Source organism: Cyphomyrmex costatus, unplaced genomic scaffold, assembly GCF_001594065.2.
Source record: "Cyphomyrmex costatus isolate MS0001 unplaced genomic scaffold, Ccosl1.0 scaffold5, whole genome shotgun sequence".
NCBI classification, from domain to species: domain Eukaryota; kingdom Metazoa; phylum Arthropoda; class Insecta; order Hymenoptera; family Formicidae; genus Cyphomyrmex; species Cyphomyrmex costatus.
In genome coordinates, this window is record NW_017279267.1 from 80,365 (window position 1) to 100,826 (window position 20,462).

The following is a 20,462-nucleotide window of genomic DNA, read 5'->3' on the forward strand; positions in this document are numbered from 1 at the left end:
ACGTGGCCGAGCGAATCGCAGTCACGGGGGTTGGATCCCGCCCATCGCGCCCATGCCGCCCATTCGACGACAGCGGGATCGGGGGGTGACGAGAGGGGGTGGGTGAGGGTTTTTACGATCAAGCACGGCGCCGCGTTCGCTCTATGCCTGTGTGGCGTACAGCATCATCCTGGCCGAGCGCGCGCGAGACCGGGAGTTACGTTATTATAGCAAGAGGGCCCGGAGCGTGGACCGACTCTCCCGTATTGTATATCATGGTGCTCCTCTCGCGCGTCGCCGTCGCCTCCTCGCATGGCGCTTAACGATCGCCGGCCGTGCTCGCGGAGTTGATAGCTTAGTAACTCTCGCGAATAATTTCCTTTGCCGCATCCGTCGCGATCACATCCGTGACGTCCCGTGCGATGTCGCAGGAAGGTCGACAGCAGCCGTGAACGATTGAGGGTTATTATTATCTGCGTACCGGTGCATCCACAAGTTTAGGGGAGCTCCTCTTTACGTCGATCTCTCACGAAGGTCATGAAGGTACGTATCGCTGATACTTGTAAACGTGAGGAAGAAGGTGAGCTAGAATATATGTGGTCTCGTATAATAATACTTATAATATAAATTGAATTATGTATATTTTTGATAGAGCAATTTTAATCTTGGTTTAATTTTTACTTGTTATTATTTCCTAATTTTTTTGAAACTAGAAAGGTAAAAAGTAAATTAAACCGAGATTATTAGATTAAATCTATATTGGTAAAAATGCTGAACATTCAGTCACAAGAATGATTCAAGAAACTAATAAAATATATACATATACTACATATAACAATTATTTATGATTAACTGATTTGAATAGACGTACGATAGTGGTCTTTCAATTTAAAATATAAGATAAACAACAATTCATAATTTTGCTTATTCTTATAAATACCATTCACGAATTTTTGAAAGAACAATGATACGATTCGATTAGTTTCATAGTTTACCTTATAAATTGTTTTATCTCACGATGTACTCAATGCAATCGATCGACATTGCATTCAGTACTTGAAAATGTATTAAAAATTTCTGACCTTTTTTGGATTATTACAAAACCACAGAAAAAAACAAATCATCGTACTTTGTGAATTCTGAATAATTATAAGCGCATATATTATAGGCGCAATTAAAATATTGAAAAAAATCTCTAATACTTGCATTACTTCGTGATGAAATAAGGAAACAGACGAGCCAAAACGCAACAAGGCAATTTCATTGATGCGAAACTTGATGAAGATGATGAACAGTCAACGTTATTTCGTATCTCCGAGCAATGACCTTTTCAAAATAGAATAGACAAAACTCAGTAACTATAATTTTCTCCGAGTCGCGGCACTGGAACTTAAATAAAAAGACTAACTGCAAATTTGATTGGATGCATACTAGTGCATTTAATTAAAACCGTCGTACACAAATTGTAAAAATGTGTGTATTTAACATAAATATAAAGAGAGATTAAATCGTGAAATTCTCAATAGATTGTATTATCCTATTAAATAAAATCTATATTTTATAATTCGAAATATTTACATTTTATTTTTTTACACATAAAATCAGTGTTCAACAATTTTAATATGCACTAATGCTTACTTGTGCGTCCAACCAAATCTATTTTAACACTATAAAGAGATGATATCAATGTTATGATAAAAATATTGCAAGAATTTAGCGAACAAACATTTGCAAAATAAAACTGTATACTAAAAAAGAATCTGGTTGCATTAATTGGAAGTTTTATTGAAAATGGATAAATTAGAATTTTTTTATTAAATCTATTATAATTCTTGTTAAGATAATTAGAATTCTGATATCAATGTTATGATAAAAATATTGCAAGAATTTAGCGAACAAACATTTGCAAAATAAAACTGTATACTAAAAAAGAATCTGGTTGCATTAATTGGAAGTTTTATTGAAAATGGATAAATTAGAATTTTTTTATTAAATCTATTATAATTCTTGTTAAGATAATTAGAATTCTGATATCAATGTTATGATAAAAATATTGCAAGAATTTAGCGAACAAACATTTGCAAAATAAAACTGTATACTAAAAAAGAATCTGGTTGCATTAATTGGAAGTTTTATTGAAAATGGATAAATTAGAATTTTTTTATTAAATCTATTATAATTCTTGTTAAGATAATTAGAATTCTGATTGATCAAAATCTTTTGATTCATTCATTTTCAATTAATTAAAATTTTTTTAATGTATAAAATAAGACCGCGTAAAACTTGAACAAAATTTGATTGCTCAAAATCAATACATCAATAAATGAGATAATGAATTCAATATCATTGTTTGTTTTTTTTGTGCAAATACGTGATGTGTTAAGATCGGTGATCATTAAAGTGTCTTTTTTTGTTGACATTGTATCCACAATGTCGAGACATTATTCATAAGTAACAATAATAAAGTAAAATAAAATATGCGATGATAAAACTTGCGAATCAGACGCTTTGTTTTAGCTGTTTATCATCTCGAGCTTCTTGGAATTTTAGTGCGTTGACCTCGTGGTCGCAAGGGATCAAGAAAACCTAATAGAGCGTCTATACATATATGATAGGTAAACCCCAGAATTTCGCGATTCCGGTGGGTCATCATCAACTAATTGCCACACGATATCTCGTCGTAGAATTTAGATCGTTTTAGATTATTGTTAGTAAAATAATTGTTAGTAAAATCTCTTGCTTTGCTTACGTTCGAATATAGAATTGCTGTTCCGCGTATATCTCAGCATTTTTGCAATATCGCGCTCAAAATTAATACGAATAGTGTACTCAATAAAAAAGTATTTATCAAAATTAGCAAAAAATTAAATAAAAAGGTAAAATCAAAATTATCTGTAAAAGCTTGTGAATACATTTAATTTTATGTAACCCAGCGAGTTAATCGTTTATATTTCAGACTCTATCTTTACATCTCGCTTCGTTTCCATGTCGCAGTATAGTTACTATATGTATCATATATTAATATATTAAATCAATGGAAAACCGCGTGGTACATATTAATATAAACTTTGATGTGTTAATGTCATAAAGGAGATTCAAGATCTTTATTTATGTTTCTGGATATAAGTCTGTCGCTAACTCACGCTAACTCACGCGGATGAATTACGCATCCGGCTGTAGGTAGACGCGCGCATGAAGCATACCTACGCGCGAGCGAAACTGTAAATTCGCGTAAGATCACGTCGCGGGGACGGCCCACGCCAAGAGGGTAGTGCCGTGAGTTGTTGCCGCGAGTTGAAGGCGATCCTTTCAGGATCGGCGACGCGTCAGGATCCGCGGCGCACGCACGTGTGGTCCAGTAAATTGTCCACGTAAAGCGCGCAAAATGCCGCATCAGCCTGATCCGGAGTTATATGGCTGTTTTTTTAAGTGTCTCTCTCTCTCTCTCTCTCTCTTCCACTGTCGCGACGAACGGAGTAACGCGCGAGCGACGAAGAAGAGACGTGGGGTGAGAGACACGAAGCGAAACGAAGGGGTGGCAGGAAAACGCAAGATGACGCGATTCGCGAGGCGCGTCTCGCTTAGAACGGATTTATCGCTCACAAGCAAGTCATACGTAGCCTATAATTCAGAATAATTATTAACATATTTTACCTACGTACTCTTTTCGCTATGACGTAACGAAAGAAAGTTTAATACAAGAAGGGTTAACAAAACGATAACTTTGAAAATTTAGCAGTCAAATACTGTTATGTTATAAATTATACGCAACTCGGATAAATCGCCGATATCTATTTGCGATTTTGGCAGCGACTCTGTGAATAACATAATAATTGTATGATAATCCGAGGTGTAATCCGAAATACGATTCGATGTTTCGATTGCGTGCCACGAATGTGCAGCATTCGAAAATTTCGTGTCTTAAATTTTTTATAAAGAACACAGTTTTATTAGAGTATTTAAAAAATTAGCTACATATAAATCTTTTTTAGTGTTGCTGATATATCATGCTTGAGTTGTTTACATAATTATTTTAATGATCCAATAAAATTTCAGAGACTATTGAGTTATGCTACTATTGCAATATTGAAAATCGATATTGATTTTTCATACAATATGTATTATTATTATTATAGTATTTAACGCTTTCCGGTAAGAGAAGAAACATGATGTAACAGATCTCGATATTTTATGCAGTATTATTACTAAGAATCAGTATCAATTATTTGATACACTATATATTGCTATTGTAATTTCGTGTTCTAGCTGTAACAGTACTTTTTAAATCCTTTGAAGCGAAATATCACTGTAAAAAGTAAAAATTGAACCAATCTTGAAAAGACACAACTCAATTTTCAATCTTTAAGAATGAGATTTCACTCTTCAGAGTAAGTTCTTCATTCTAAAAGTTTTACAGAGTATCGATATATTTTAAGCCCATTGCTATATCATTCTATCAATATTCGTACCTATACATCGTAACTCAATACTAAAAGTTAGTATTGGGACAGTAGTATCTCACCGCAGTACTCAACTCGGGGGTAGCTAAATTTTTAAATACTTCAATATAAAATCGTTCTCTCCCTTGGTCGCCGCTAATAGACCGGCGTAAAGAGACTCTCGATGACTCTCGGCTTCTGCACGCGTCCACCGAATACAATTGGAGCGCCAGGCTTCCATTATACGTGGCGTCCAGGGGATGCACGGGTGTAAGCGACAACGTCACGCAAAGGCACTGACGCGCGCGTGGGCAGCGTGAACCAACACGATGCGGACACCGCATCGAGAGTGCACGCACGCGCGCGAAAAGAGCCGAGCGCCATTGTCACGGGCTCTTTCGACGTCTACTCCATCGGCGACTTCGTCGGCTTCAAGGTGCTTCGGGCAATAAGCGCGGTTCGAACTAATCGTGAAACGAATCTCTTTTTTTCCCTCTGCTTCTTCCCGCGGCACAATGCCTCAGACCCAAGATAGACGGCGGCAACGGCGACAATGTGGCGTGCGAAACCAGAAATCGGATGGCAATTTAAATGGATCTCGAGTGGCCGGTCGGGAGACCCCACGTCCCTCCCGCCCTCCGGACGGATCGGTGCCACAGGTCTATTATACCTGTCCATGTGTGTGTGCGCACGCAACGATCCGTTTCCACGCGAAGTGCTCCTCTTTTACGAAGGCGTGAAAGAGGCTCGTGCCCTTCCCTCTCGCCACGGACCTTCCGACGCCGACTGCGGCCGTTTCGAAGAGGCCGTACTAGAGATACACAAAACCCCGCCGGAGTATTTATTTCCGATCGCTCGTCGTCTCGAGACAGGAGGACAGTCGGGCCTGTGTAGTCGGCCACTTTGTCAACTTGTCACCTGGACTCCGTGTAGACGCGAAAAGAACGAGCTTAGGGGCGCCCCGTTCGGAATAGATCGGGATCGGGCTGCGTTCTTTCTCACCCCGGGAAGTCCCGATTCTTCGTCGCGCAACATTCCGTTCTCTTGACGTTTAATAATTCCTAGAATGCTATCGATATTGAGCGATATAGTATTGGTAGTAAGTTTTATGTACAAAGAAATAAACAACTCTTAATTAATATGTTAACTGTCATTTGTATTGTTAACACACAAGATTTTTATACATTTTGTAACAAGATATTTATACTTTAAACACAAATGATCTATGTAATTATGAACTTAAAACAAGAAAAGAATAACGCTGTCAAATTCACTCTTCAAATAATATGGAGTAGTCCATATTGCAATGTGTCTTCTCATAACACTTATTAATATAGTACAAAATATACATGATAACAAAAAGCTACTTAAGAATTTAAATTACTTACTTCAGTCTGTTACAATACTTTATAATACTGACCGTCAGCAAGTCTAAACTGATATATAACGGACTAATTCTTTAAAAGCTTATCCCTATTGTCCTATAGCTTTAACATGGCAGATTGGACCACCTAATGACCTTTAAAGGCACATAACTTAGCGTTCAATGACCTCGCTCAATCGCACGTCAAATTTATACCTATATCTATAGTGTTCTAGAGTTCATATTTTCTCCCCAATCGCGCAATAGCAGATTAAATTTGAACAATAATAAACGATTTAGAGATCAAGATTGAGTTTGATTTTGCTCGAGAAAAGGAGAAAGCTGACAAGCGATCGACGTTCGAAAGAGAACCTCACTCCGCCCTACAATAACGATCGGTACGTTTGGAGATACAGTCGTCCGACGCGAATATTCGACGTCCATAATTCTCACGCCGTCGTGCATGCACACTGTGCGTTCTATATGTATATATATACATCTCTCTCTCTAATAAATTCCTCTAACGAGAGTCCGTATGTGCTGGCAAATTCTATTAGATAGTAACGCCACTCGCGCATCCTGCAGGTAGTCTACTACAAAGTGTTCGTTTCTAATTAACGGTCATGTTCATTAGCGACTGAAAACGAATTTGCGTTCCGCGTGTGACAAGATAGGAGACCCTGGGGCACGTAATTCTAGTTACATCCAATACGCACACGACAATCGGTTCAAAGATTGCAGCGTTCCATCGTTATCGTTCTGCATTTCCAAATATCTGCTCATTCAAGCCGAAACAACGCGACTCTCTCTTCCGTCGTTGATTATATATTATTCATAAAATTTAACTGTCCGATTCTGAAACCAAAATCTGTAACATAAATGCGCTAGGTCTATAAAATTTATTTAATTTATGTCAATTGAAAAAGATACTAATTAATTTTAAAGAAAGTGACATAACTCGGATAAAAAAAGAATAAATACTAAATTTATTTTAATCAGACACTAATCCAAATTTGTAAATGTAACAAAAAGAAAATTGAATCGTTTGACATTTTTTTTAACAAAGAGATATATCAAAACAAATATTTGAAACAAAGGGCTAATGAGAGTATATATACACTGTAATTGAGGCGTAAATTTACTTTGTGTAAAAATTAATCTTTATGCAATTTACTTATTGAGCGTTTCGACTTTAGTTTCAATAACAGAGAGATTTACTTCAATAAACCTATATCATCAGCTTCAAAAAATTAAAAGTAACAAATTAGTATTTAATAATTAATAATAAATTAGTAATAAATCTCAAGTAATAAATTATATATTTATTATTATATATTTGCAATTCGAGTTAATCGAAGTTAAAATCCAACAATTGTATTGTAAAAAGATAGAGAAAAAAAAAGGCGTCGTTCGTTGTGTCGGTTAACTTTCGGTTTTACGGTGCTAGATCGCATTATGATTATTATATGGACGAATGGCATACCTACTACGGGAATGATTTCGCCAGGAAAAGAAGTATCGATTTCAATGGACACAAACGTGTCCCAGACTGTCACGAAGCCGCAAGGGCCGATGAAGGCGGGAAGCTTGTAGTGGGACCCCTACGGGCCCCCCCGTCGACAGGCTTTCAACTTTGAAAGTCACTACCCAATGGTAGTGTCTATAGTTCGGGAAAAGGGACCTAAACCGAAACTGAAACCACTCGAGTTCTATAAGAATAGGACCTCACGGCTATTCTAAACAGAGGCGTGCACGAGAACTCAATACTGGTATGAAATATACAAGTTCACCGTGAGTCCCCTGTCTTCGCGATGGCACACCACTCGAGAGCTTTCTTCCAGTAAGAGTCAATAACATCGTAAAAGCGGGATTACCAGAATAGGTAAATCTTTAGATCCGATTATGCGGGATTGAAGGGTCACCAATGCGCGTTAATACGAAAATTACATCTCTATTACTTCCAAAAGATAATATATACTTGTACTCTCTTGGAATAATAAAATCAGATTAATTGTAGAATACTGAAAAAAATCTGCAATAGCTACCAAATATATTTTGTTTAGCATGATGATACACTATTTAATAAATATTAACAAATATAATTAGAGAAAATAGCAATTGTTTGATAAATAAAAAAAACAATTTTATCAAAGAATTTATAATTTTGCTGGATAATGTAACTATGCAGCATCATTACTTGTGATAGTTCAATAAAATTATCTTCAGATTTGTATCTAGACAAATTTTAGATTTTTCAATTAATTATTTCGTGTATAATAACTAGAAAAATAAAATAATATTTAGAAAAGTAGAATTAGAGCTTATTTGATTTTGGTTATTAATCGAACATTTGATTAAAATTCTTTCACCGAAACTTTAGTAATTGTCTTCTAAGCTTGATTATTATTATCACATTTTTTCAATGACTGTATCAAACCTATATATGAATAACAATAATAATGATAATCGATATTAATTCATCGCTAAGTGTCATCTTGAAAAGCTTCACGTTACCGTCAGTTTGTTGTAGTGATAAATTCGCGTCTTATTCGTGAAATAAAGAGAAAAATTGGTTCGCCTCGATCGAGCCTACCTGAACACCTTTAATTGTATAAATCTAACCGAACTCTCAGCCACGTCTCAGGCGCCGCCGGTTCACTTTCGTTGCCTCGCTGCAGGGCCTTTCTCGCGAGCTCTTTCGAAGGCACATACATTAGACGGAAGAGGTCTAATCCCGCGCTTTACGACGCCGCTTCGCGTGTAACTCGAAGTTATTATTGTCACCTATGACTCCCGGTCTCTTCGCCAACGTGCGCGTGTGTACGCATAAGCGCGGATTAACCGCTGATACGTTTACTATCCCGCGGAACACGGATAGCGTTCTTTCATCCGATCTCGTATACAGCGAGAGGCACCGTTGTATAATATGTACGTTGAATGTACTGATATAAATTACACACGTCACAGAACTCTCCTAAAGCTCGAACGCGTGGAACAACATCGATATCGTATCTCTCCTCGCGCTTTCAATTATCTACGAATCTCCAGACGGAAAGCGCGCTAATCGGATTTGCAATGTTGTTAAAACAAATTAGTTCAACCATGCTGCGTTTCGAGAATTGAATTTATGTGAACCGCGCGCAGATCGCGGGAGATAACGATTCTTACATTTGTTTAACCGACCGGTTATTTATCGCTCGTGTCTTATCGATATCGCACCCGTTCCGCGATTTCGCTTCCGCGCGCGAAACGACTTGCGCGATTCACGCGTATCCAGTTTGTGGAGCTGCAAACCCGGTAAACGATCCACCAGGCAGCTGGTCAAGCGCAAAAGGCACCCCACCGTGAGCTAACGTAACCGCAGCGATCAGCGGCAGCCAACGGCACTCGATTCGTAGTCCTCACCCCATAATAGACGACACGAATCGCGCTCGTTCCTTTTCAATAATGGTGACACGCGTGTCGGTGTCAACCCGAGCTGTGCTGGTACTCGCACCGCGTGTAAATGCGTGTTCTCGCCTCGACACCTCTCACGCCCGAAGTAACACACGCAAGCACGCACGTCCCCGCACGTCCGCAACATGTCCCGCGACACATTCCCCCAAATAAGGGAGGCTGCAGTAACGCCGATGGGAAGTATAATGGCCGTTCGGGTAGCCAGTCGCCTCTGAATCTCTCTTGGTCATTATGTTACCGGTCTTGTTACGGTAAACCCGGGGTGTTAACGTCGACTATGCAGCCCCTCGATGTCATCGGCGAAATGACTCTCGAACGAGGGGGGCGTGTCCCTATAATATAAATCAGGCTCGGGGCCTTGCGTCTGTTTGACGTTCTCGAAAAAAGACTGCGGTTATCAATATGGTTTGTTCTTTGTATTATAGCTACGCGCTGATATTGTCGAGTTTAGTGTAAAAGTACAAGGGTATACAAGGGCCCTGTTCTTGAAAAAAAAAATTGCATACAAAATATTAGGGAAATGTACAATGCATGTATTGTATAATAACATATATTGTAGTTTTTTTTTCTCATGATTTAATATAATAAATTTCTAATGAGATAAAAATCTTGGAGAAATCTAACTGATCTTTTAGATTGTAAGAAAAAATGCATTCAGTTTCTTGGAATGTTTAAAAAAAATTGATTATGTCATATAATAAAAAAATTTAGAAAATGTTATTTGAAATTACGATAACGTTAATTTCGATGCGTACTTTTTCAATTACGATTCCGATGTACATTGCCAATGGATTTTTAGCATTGGTAGTGTATTATGTATATCGGAACATGATTTTTAACAGAGACGAAGCTAATATCATCACAATAATATACTGTTGCAGTGACCACTGTATTATAATAGAAGCGATAGTAACGATATACGGCAGCTATATCCGCATGAGTAACATTAATATCAGGAGTCTTATATTCTCGAAGAATATTGTATACAAAAATGTATGAAAATACACTATAGTTACGTACATTATATATTTCTCCTTAATATTTTCATATATGATATTTTTCGAGAATAAGGTCTCCAGTAGACGGTCATACACAGAGTCTCAAATCGTAGAAAGTGACCAATCCTAGTCGAGTATTCTACTTATATTTGACATTCCTAGCTAGTTAAATTATCATTTGAAAGTTATAGAATAGAAGTATAGACTTACAAGTTTGGATTCCCACCTGGGTGCTCTCTGGATGTTATGTCATTTTTGTTGTTCACCGAACATTAAACAAGGATGACATGACACTCGGGAAGTACGCAGGGACCCTATTCTGTAACTTTTAACGACAATATCGATATCGTTATGTGTAATTGTGCAACTTTTTTACCATAGATTTGTACGCGTTGTATGAACCTTTTTGTACTTTTGCACTAAGTGTACACTAACTCGATTCTATTGTCGAACCCCGGTAAAAAATTATTCATGCATGAATATATATAAATATGTATAATAAACATACATAACATATATAAATATTAATAAACATATATAATTATATATGTCCATTATTTCTGTCCTTTTTCGTAAAATTATTTTTCAGTACAATTAAAATAATATTAATAAAAAGACATTAAAAGGATAATTTTCGCATTATTTGTTTTAAAAGAAATCAAGTTTAGAGAAATGTAAAAAAATTGCTGATATATTATATATAATAATTATATATATAATTAGTAATTACATAATATGTGTATATGAGCAATTTTTTTTACATTTTTCTAAACTTAATTTTTTTTAAATGAACAATGCAAAAATTGTGGCTTTAATTTTGACGTTTTCTCATTATTATTATTTTTATTACGGTAAAAAGTATAATTACAATAAAATAAAGAATGAACATGTGTTGATATTTCATATATACTTGTAATTGTACATATGTGTTTATGAATATTTATACACATTTCTGTACTTTTATATATATTATTTTTATATATTTATGCACGAAAAGTTTTTGACCTGTCATGTCATAACTGCTATTCGTGTTGCCAGTACAATTTGGACAACACTTTTTATCCTCGATCTTGAGGAAAAGTAAGCAAAGATGGCCGAACGCTAAAATGGTGAGGAGAGTGAAAAGTATGAACGTAATATTGTACATTGTTTTTAGTAATAATTACATATTAAGTTTATTGATAATTTTAATATAATTTGATATAGTTTTTAATAACTATGAAGAAAGAAGTCAACGCTAATCGTGTCGCAATTATAATTTTAATAAAATTTTTAGCATATAAAATTTAATAAAATAAACATTTTTTTCAATCTCGAAATTAGGTCATCCTTAGTATTTAAAATTATAATTAAATTATGTTTTAAACAAAATATTGAAAGGAGCATATCTAATAATTTCAATTCTTCTAATATTTCATCAATACTATTTCTATCAAGCGCCATTTTAATAAATTTATGCACGTAGAAATCAGAACAGGCCTCTGTAGACTTATTCTGTAACTTTTTAACGACAATTTTACTAGTTAGAGATTTCATTATGCAGGTATTCTATATGATGAAAAGCTTGAGACATTATTTAAGACGGTTTTAATATATAGGAACTGACTATGAACACCATTTGATTAGCTTATAATATTTCAAAGTTGTACTTAAAACCATCTTAACTATAAGAATTATGAGTATCATTATCAATAGGTACCAATAAAGTGTGTGTAAATGATAATAAATCTAGAATTGAATAATAATATGCACCCGATGCAGGGTACATATAATTAAGTACCAAAACAATCCACGCGAATAATTTAGAGTTAATGTGTTTTTGACGTTCTTATACGAAATTTGTGGAATGTTTGTGGAAGCTATCGGATCGTGTTTGCCAGACTAAATCTGGATTTTGCTGTTTTGTGGTATACGCAGACGGAAGTCGAGGACACGAGTGGCGATGGTGCGTGCGACAACGGCGTCGGCGGTCCCAACCTCGCCTGTCCTGAGGGTACCAGCGGGCTGGTCGTCGGCTCGGAAACATCGCCGAGCGTAATGGAGTGCGGTGGATGCGGCGAGCGAGTACGCGAGCGAACTATCCTCTGCGTAGGCGGACGTACGTGGCACTCCAGGTGTCTGAGGTGTAGCGCTTGTGCCAGGCCATTGCACGATCAGCACTCGTGCTTCCAGAGAGGCATGCGAGTGTACTGTAGGCACGACTACGATCGGTAAGTCAACCATCGATTGGTACTTTCACCTGAAATAATACTCGCGTTACCTTTTTGGTTGCGCGATTCGATTGGACAATTAAATCGGCTCAACGAGTTATACGTGTCAACAGAAAGAGAACGACGCGGTTGAAGGGAGAGAGAGAGAGATGGAGGGAGAAAATAGCCGCTTCTTTTTGTTCGCATCGCTGAATGAATAAGTGGAATATTTTTGTTGCCGCGCGATGCGCATCGATAGCGATGTAAGACGTACGGTCGTGGAGATCAAAGTCGACGGAACCCGCGGTGACTCGTCGATTGTACGGAAGGCTTCGGGCGCAGCCTGCCCAATGTGTTTATCCAACTGTCAATCAGTTACTTCAGTCACCTGGGTCTCTTGCACCAACTGAGCTCCGACATGAGCCCGTCGCGCTGATATCCGATCGCTGCACGCCGCATCTGGCGAGAGATGGCGAACGTCTGACGTTTGATTTCATATTAAATTCATACACGCGTTATCGCGCCAACAAGAGTGCGCCTTTGCGTGGTGCGGGAGTTGAGCGGGAGGTACAAAATAACAAATCGCTCGTCGAAAGAAATTAATTCCCTTTTCTTGCCTGAGCGAATTGAATAAGGTGTTACTCGTTAATTACTGCACGAGAGCGCGGTTCCGAGTTTTCGACGCTGCGGCTAACTCGGGCGAGCCGCCGCCGCTCGGGCCGCAACGGTATGCGGGAGGTCCGAAGGAATCTGCCGCGTAATTTTTTTGATTCGTGCTTTCTGCCTGGTAACGCTGCCATTCGATGACCCGATCGTCGGCGGGATCCCGACACGACCCGTGGACCCTGTAGACCCGTCGACAACCGTCGCCGACAACCGCCTCCGAGAGAACCATCCTCTCTTGCGCGATAATGGACAAAACGGCAAGAGAAAAAAGAAAGAAAAATATATAAGCAAGCGGGATCTTCAGAGTAAAGTATCGGACGTAAGATTTCACTTCGCCTCCGCGTCTATCTACTCTCATCTCGCATCGACATTGTAGCTTCCTTTGACGGAAAGAATAATTTTGCTGGAGTATCTAAAAATTTAATTTATGGATACAGATTTGAGAATAATTTTGTTGGATTATTAAAACAACATAGGAAGTTTAACACTCTCAATATTTTATTCTTGTATTTATTCTTGATGACGTTAAATTCTTCCTCGCTGTTGAACAATGAATCGATTTTGTCTTCGCACATTTAATCATGGATTTCATTTTTATTCCATTAATCTATTTGAGGAAAACGTTATTATCTATAAATTATTTTCAAAACTTACATTTTGTTTTGCATTCTGCAAACTGCAGCGCCTTTATTCTTCAAATTTAATTTCTTTTTATCATCTTTATTTAATATTCTACAACCAACTTTATTGTCTTTATTGTTTAATATTCTAACAAGCTTGAGTGTTCTACATAGTTATTTTAACGGTTTAATAAAATTATTTTTAAATCTATATACTGAGAAAAAACTACACATGTGACGACTATATTAAAAAATAAAAACAATTTTAAACCTAAAATTGTATAAATAATAATTAAGATTAAAAACAGGATCGTTTTTATACAAATAAATCAGCTAAACACGAAAAACACCAATTATGGTCAAAATTATATGTCAAACTAATACGCGTATGTCATTTAAATAAATTTCTACCTCAGAATAATTGCGCCTCGATTACTTTCGGACTTTCAACACAATCAGTTCGAAATACTAGATCATTAATTTGGTACTATTATTGTAGCATCTTAAAAATTATTAATAAGGAACTTATTGCAAAAAATATTACCTCGGCAAGAATTTGCAACCAGATCTCCTGTATTCCATGCAGAGGTCATCACTATTCGACCACCGAGGCTTTGGCAATACTAAAATTGTACGCCTTTAATTATTGTTAAGTCGCGAAATTTTCAAATTTTCTTTGTAACTAAATTGTGGTAGATACTTCATTGATGTGCTGTTGTACGACACAGCGTGTGTCGTAATCGCGGACGAGAGTCGCTCGAAATTCAAATCCTTCCCTAGCTTCCGACGTGGGCGTGACGGGGGATCACTTTTAGCGCCAGGACAAGGAATTAGCTGCCTCTTTTAAAAGGACAATGGGATTAGGCGCGCGTATCGGCAGATCAGGAAAGCTTAATCTTACCAGACGTCGCGCGATAGAATCTATCGTCGCGTTTCTAATTCCCTTTGTTCTCTATCTGCGTTCATAAAATAAGCATACAAGATTTCAAGAAGGCGTCGCGATGTACGACACACGTGCCTCTTTCGATAAGCTCGAGAATAAAGCTATTTCTTGGGTGCGTGCGGAAGTGCATTTATCCTCCTGCGATCCGGAGCGAGAGATTTTTCGACAACATCCGTGGCACAGGGTGGCGGCGAGGGGGAGGGTGATGACCACCGGGATAGTCGCGTGGCGACCCATAAGGTATTCGAAGCGCGCCGATGTACGCCGCAGGCATTCGCAAACACAATCCGCATAAATGCGCGGCGCGAGGGGCGGAGGGGGGGTGAAGGAACTCGGGCGGGGTATCGAATCGGATGCACTTTCCGTGTTCATGAATATGATAATGGGCTAATGGGCCGTCTGGTCGTTGTTTAATTATCGACCACGACACTCCCGGCGACACGGGCCGGCTGCTGTACCCAGGACTACGAGTGCCGTGCCGAAGGAACGAGCATCCTCACGGTCGCGTCCTACGGTAAAGTATCTATACGAGCCCCCGGCCGTGCGCCATTCATCCGATCGTGCTCGTGTGTCCACGGCCGTGGTACACGGCTACCGTTTACGGCGTCCCATCACACGAACGCAAGCATTATTTATACCGCGCTGGTATATTATTAGAATCGATCCGGCGGATTTACGTGCAAGCATGCGATACACTTTATTAGAGATCGCGGCGCGCAGCCGACTCCGCCGCGAGAGAATCTCGACGATGTACTGACCGCAACCTGTATAATTCCGGCTAATTAATGCATGAAGGCTATTGTATAATTCTCCGATCGTTTTCTCGCGCGCGCGCGCGCAACCGGGGGTTAATTAAAACGCAAGAGCTTTGGATTACCGGCGCGGGTATTGACCGGAAGGAGCGAAGGTGGTATCTCGGAGAGGGAACGATACTTTGTGTCGCGCGATATCTTCTCTCGCAGATCCTTCCTAAAGCTCGTCGGAGGGAGGAAGAAACGAAGAGCGTGCGCAGTCGAAGAAATAAACGGCCGCGAAACACGCGCCGATGGAGACCACTTGCTCCTCGACACGAATATCTCTTTTCTAAAGTCTCTTTTCTTCCTCTTCTCTATACCGCCCGTCGGCCTTCGCTTCTTCCTCTCCTTCGCCGAGATACATTCGAGCGGTTATCATTACACTCCTCTCGTGTACTCGTTCGATCGGGTATCGAGCGAGCCCGGCTATATTGGCTGTCGCTGTAATGTATATCGCAAAATAAATCCGAGACATACCACACGATACGTATATACCTACTTACATTTATAAATGATATACACCTGGCGGCAGTTTACGCAGGTAACACGAGTGCGAGTTACGCTTCTCGTGTTTTGCAGAACTTTTGGAGCAAAGTGCGCGAAATGCGGGCGCAGCGTAGGCGCTGGGGATTGGGTGAGAAGGGCCAGAGAAAGGGTTTATCATCTGGCCTGTTTCGCATGCGACGCTTGCTCGCGTCAGCTGTCGACCGGTGAGCAATTCGCCCTCCTGGACGCCCGATTGCTTTGCAAGGCGCACTATCTCGACGTCGTCGAGGGCAACAACACCTCTTCCGATGGTGAGAATGTCGCACGAACGTGCCATTGCACACGCGAGGAAGTATTAATGTAAAACAGATGTTGTGAAAACGCGTATGATATAGAAACTATCAGATTTTAAAAACATACGTGAAGAAAATTAAGTCTTTAAATTCTTGCGAGTAAAAGTAACATCCTTTGTTAAATTTATTCACGTTGGCGTTATCAAGTAATCTTCCTCAAATATAATTGTTGAAATAGTTAAATTAATTTGATGATTAATGAACTCTAGAACGCTATCGATATTGAACGATGCAGTATTGTGTTATTGAGAGATACGTGAATTTCCGAAGAAAAAAATAGACTACTCTTAATGTAATACGATTAATTTAACACAAGATTTTGACACATTTTACTTGCAGTGTATATATAACAAAATATTTATAATTTAAATCTTTATATAATACAAACACAAATGACTTAATTATTTATCTCTTTATGAACCGGCGACCCCGTTTGGGATGATTTCCTTTTATTTTATAAACTATTCGCTCAATTTTTATGAAACTTAGTTTACAGGATAATTTGATAATGTTTTATTTAAAAATTAAGAATACATAAAAAATGCAAAATGGTAAAATATCAAGTGGACAAAATTTCAAAAATTAATTTGATTATCGCATAAAACTAGATTTTAGCAAGTTAATTTTTAATTGGAAAGTAACATCAAGTTTTGCGAAGCTCATCAGTACTACATAAATAATTAGTAATAATTTCCAAATTTCTGATTATAAACCCTGTGATTCTCCTTCATGAAGGTTATTATTCTCTTGAAATTTGATATTTTTATAAAGCTAAATTTAAATTCAAAGATACCAAAAACCTTCTAAAACTGCGTTTCATGACAATCAGATTATATTTTGAAATTTTAATTTTATAGAATTCTGAGACTAGAATCCAATAATCTTGAAAATCTTAAGAAAATTAGATCTTCCATGGAGTTACTTTAAAAAGCTCCAATCGTCAAAAAGTTAAAAGGAAAGAAAAAAATAAGCATATTATCAAATTCAATCTTGCTGACTATTGAAGGTATAATTTAAGGCTCAATGATCTTGTTCACTTGCATGTTAAACTTACGTAAGATAGCGTTCTATGGTTAAAAATTCCATGGTTTACTGTTCGTGATTAACCTCTGTTAAATTACTGTATAAAATGCACATCGATTGAAATGGATGACGTAACGGTGTGGAAAGTAGGTACGGCTAATTGGTACTTTCGCAGAAGGCGGTGACTCCGAGAGTGGTCACAAGGGCGGCAATAAGGCGAAGAGAGTTAGGACCACTTTTACCGAGGAGCAGCTCTCAGTTCTCCAGGCGAATTTTCAATTGGACAGTAATCCCGATGGGCAGGACCTTGAAAGGATAGCGCACGTAACTGGACTCAGTAAGAGGGTAACGCAAGTATGGTTCCAAAATTCAAGAGCAAGGCAGAAGAAACACCTTCACACCGGCAAAATAAAGGGACAGCATGGTAAGCATATCGCATTAAAACGTCTATCCATTAATTGTTACTTACGTTGTTTGAAATTTCTAAAAATTCTTGCGCTTAAAATAATAAGATAAATATATTATTCTGGTATTGGAGAGAAAAAGTTAAGATTCTAAACGTGATAAGCGCAAGCACGACCTCTGTTCCCATAAAGTGTCGTCGCGATTATATGCAATCGATAGATAATAACTTTAATTATCAGCATCGAAGGAATGAATTTTTTTGCAGTTCACCAATCGCCACCGAATTCTACCGCGTCGCCCAATGATTTCGGTCGTCACATCAATCTGCATCTGACGTACTCGTTTCAACATCAGCAACAGCATCAGCAGCAACAACAACCGCAGCTTAGCCCAGCCACGTGCAAGAGCCCGACAGGCTCCATTTATCACAATCATGGTAAGAGGTCGTTCTCAATATCCCTGCGCGTCGGGGAACTACATGAAAGATTGTTACAACGATCGAACACTTTAGATTGGGAAAATTCGACAATCGATTAGAGATTGAACAGGATCGTACATTTACGTGTAATTGCGATTCCATTAACTCTGTTCTCAGGGTCGGAGCAGTCGATGGACGAGCTCTCGCAAGACTCGATGCTATTATCTATGCCGAATGAGGTTTAATGGCGATTTCAATTATATTGTAAATACTCGGCGTTGCTTCGAAAAAGCGTCAGAAGGTAAAGAGAGATCCACGCCTCGAGCAAGCGCCATTTCATGCCCGCGGTTCTCGTTTTATTTATCCTCAAGGAAAGTGGAAAATTCACTCGTCGCGCTCTTCGATGACGCACTTTCGAGTTTCGCTCGCAACGTATATTGTATCTTGCGCTCTCGGTGTTGAATCTTACTGAAACCACAGTATTGTTCCGCGTTACACGCGAAAAGATATGTACGTGCGCACGTGTGAATTCGTGCGTATGTGCATATGCTTGTGAGTATGTGTATGTGTGTGTGCGCGCGCGTATGCGTGTGTAACTTGTCTGCAATTTTGAATCGATCTGTCTGCCTACCTCTTTCTTGGTTGTGTGTGAATTGTGATTTTGTACTCGTTCTTTCTCCTTCGTCTCTCTATTCTTCCTTTCGTATCGGTGCTTGATGCAACCAGAAGGGGATCGCTTTAACGAAGCCTTTAAAGCGAACATAGGCGTAAAAGAGAGGCGGATACGTAGGACATCTATTATGATATGATTCCGTTCGGAATGATTCCATTTCTTGTCACTTGATCTATTATATAGACATTCGGATTGCATTCGAAACGATCGAAAAGTTTTCTACTGCATTATTTGAAAAAGTTTATTGAAAAAACTTATTGAAAGAGTTTAAGCTAATATTAAATATAATTATTTTTATGATCTTAAAAGTGAAGGTTTATCTTCGACATGTTGCAGATTAAATTAAATTATTAATATATATTATTACTAAAAAATATATTATATAATATCACTTAATGTCATAATATATTAAGTAATATTATTATTAGGATGTTTAACAAAATTATATGATGAAAATTAATTTGTCATTTATTTATAATACGTCATAAGAACTATTATATTTAAGATTGACGTGTAATTATTTTACTTTATTACTACACGTTACAATTTTTTTAATTTTGTTTACATATTTTTGTATTATTTTTTTATTATGTATATGAAGTTAGAAAAAATTAAATATTATTTTTTTTTTATTTATATTATTTATCATCTTTTCACTATGGCGCTTAAATTTTTTCAAACTGATTGACAAAACAATTTATTTTGCACATTTCATATACATTTATCTACTTTTATTTTTATTGTCAAAATAATATGTTGTTCATGTAGAAAGCCTATTTCGTTCATTTTCATATTTCGATAGGATTTCTTAAGCTGAAGACACAAATGGAATCGTAATCAGAAATTCGCGAGTCTGAAACTCGTAATTCTGATCGGAATCGCGAACAGTTACATAATACTTAAGTGTCCTGAGAACGTCATCGCGGAGACGTAATCGCCGTCGCATCGTGTCGCGTAGCAATGCTTGAAATGAAAGTATCTTTCATAGTAATCTCTCAATAGTCATGTAAAATCATTCAATATGAATGTCCTGTGATGTAAATATTGTAAACTAAACGTATATAAATATATGCGATTGCACACGTTGAACAAAAGGATGGCCTTTGTTTTTTGACCAATCCAACCATCTCCTTAACTCCGAATATTTCCCGTGCGATATTCTTTCGAATTGTCTATTAACATCTGTAATCGGAGAAGTGGATAATAATGAAAGGGTAACAATTGCAACGATTAACAATAAAAGGCGTTTTATTAATAACAATACGGTTTATAATATTGCAGCGACAAGTATGCGATATCAAGTTCTGATCTTCATCACGCTTCTCTCTTTCTCACTCTCCACGATATACCTATTATATTTACCTACAGAAGACATATGTACAAAAACTACAATTCGTTCTATATACAATTTCGTACTACGGGTTAAACAATATCTACGTCAAAATTTCGAAAAATGGACGAGACAATCTAAAATCCTTCTTCCTCCATTTCGCATCGTCTAAGAGATTTTATTCACCATTGCAGATAGATGGAAATTGTTTTATACGCTCGGAATAAATAAGCTTAATCTAACTTTAAATACGAAAAACTTGTACCTTTCATACGTTACATATTATATTAACGATAACGCGCGCTTATTTTACATCTTGAAAAATGT

General features: G+C 37.7%; 1 protein-coding gene across 1 annotated transcript; it reads left to right on the forward strand.

Annotated features, from left to right (window-relative positions):
• The first annotated feature begins 504 nt into the window (after positions 1–504).
• On the forward strand, positions 505–18,377 carry Awh (LIM/homeobox protein arrowhead). The gene is made up of 6 exons (XM_018545594.1): positions 505–522; positions 12,153–12,445; positions 16,027–16,244; positions 17,485–17,733; positions 17,980–18,150; positions 18,310–18,377. Exons 1-6 carry the CDS (start codon positions 517–519, stop codon positions 18,375–18,377), a joined length of 1,005 nt encoding a protein of 334 aa, XP_018401096.1. The 5' UTR covers positions 505–516.
• The last annotated feature ends 2,085 nt before the right edge of the window (positions 18,378–20,462 follow it).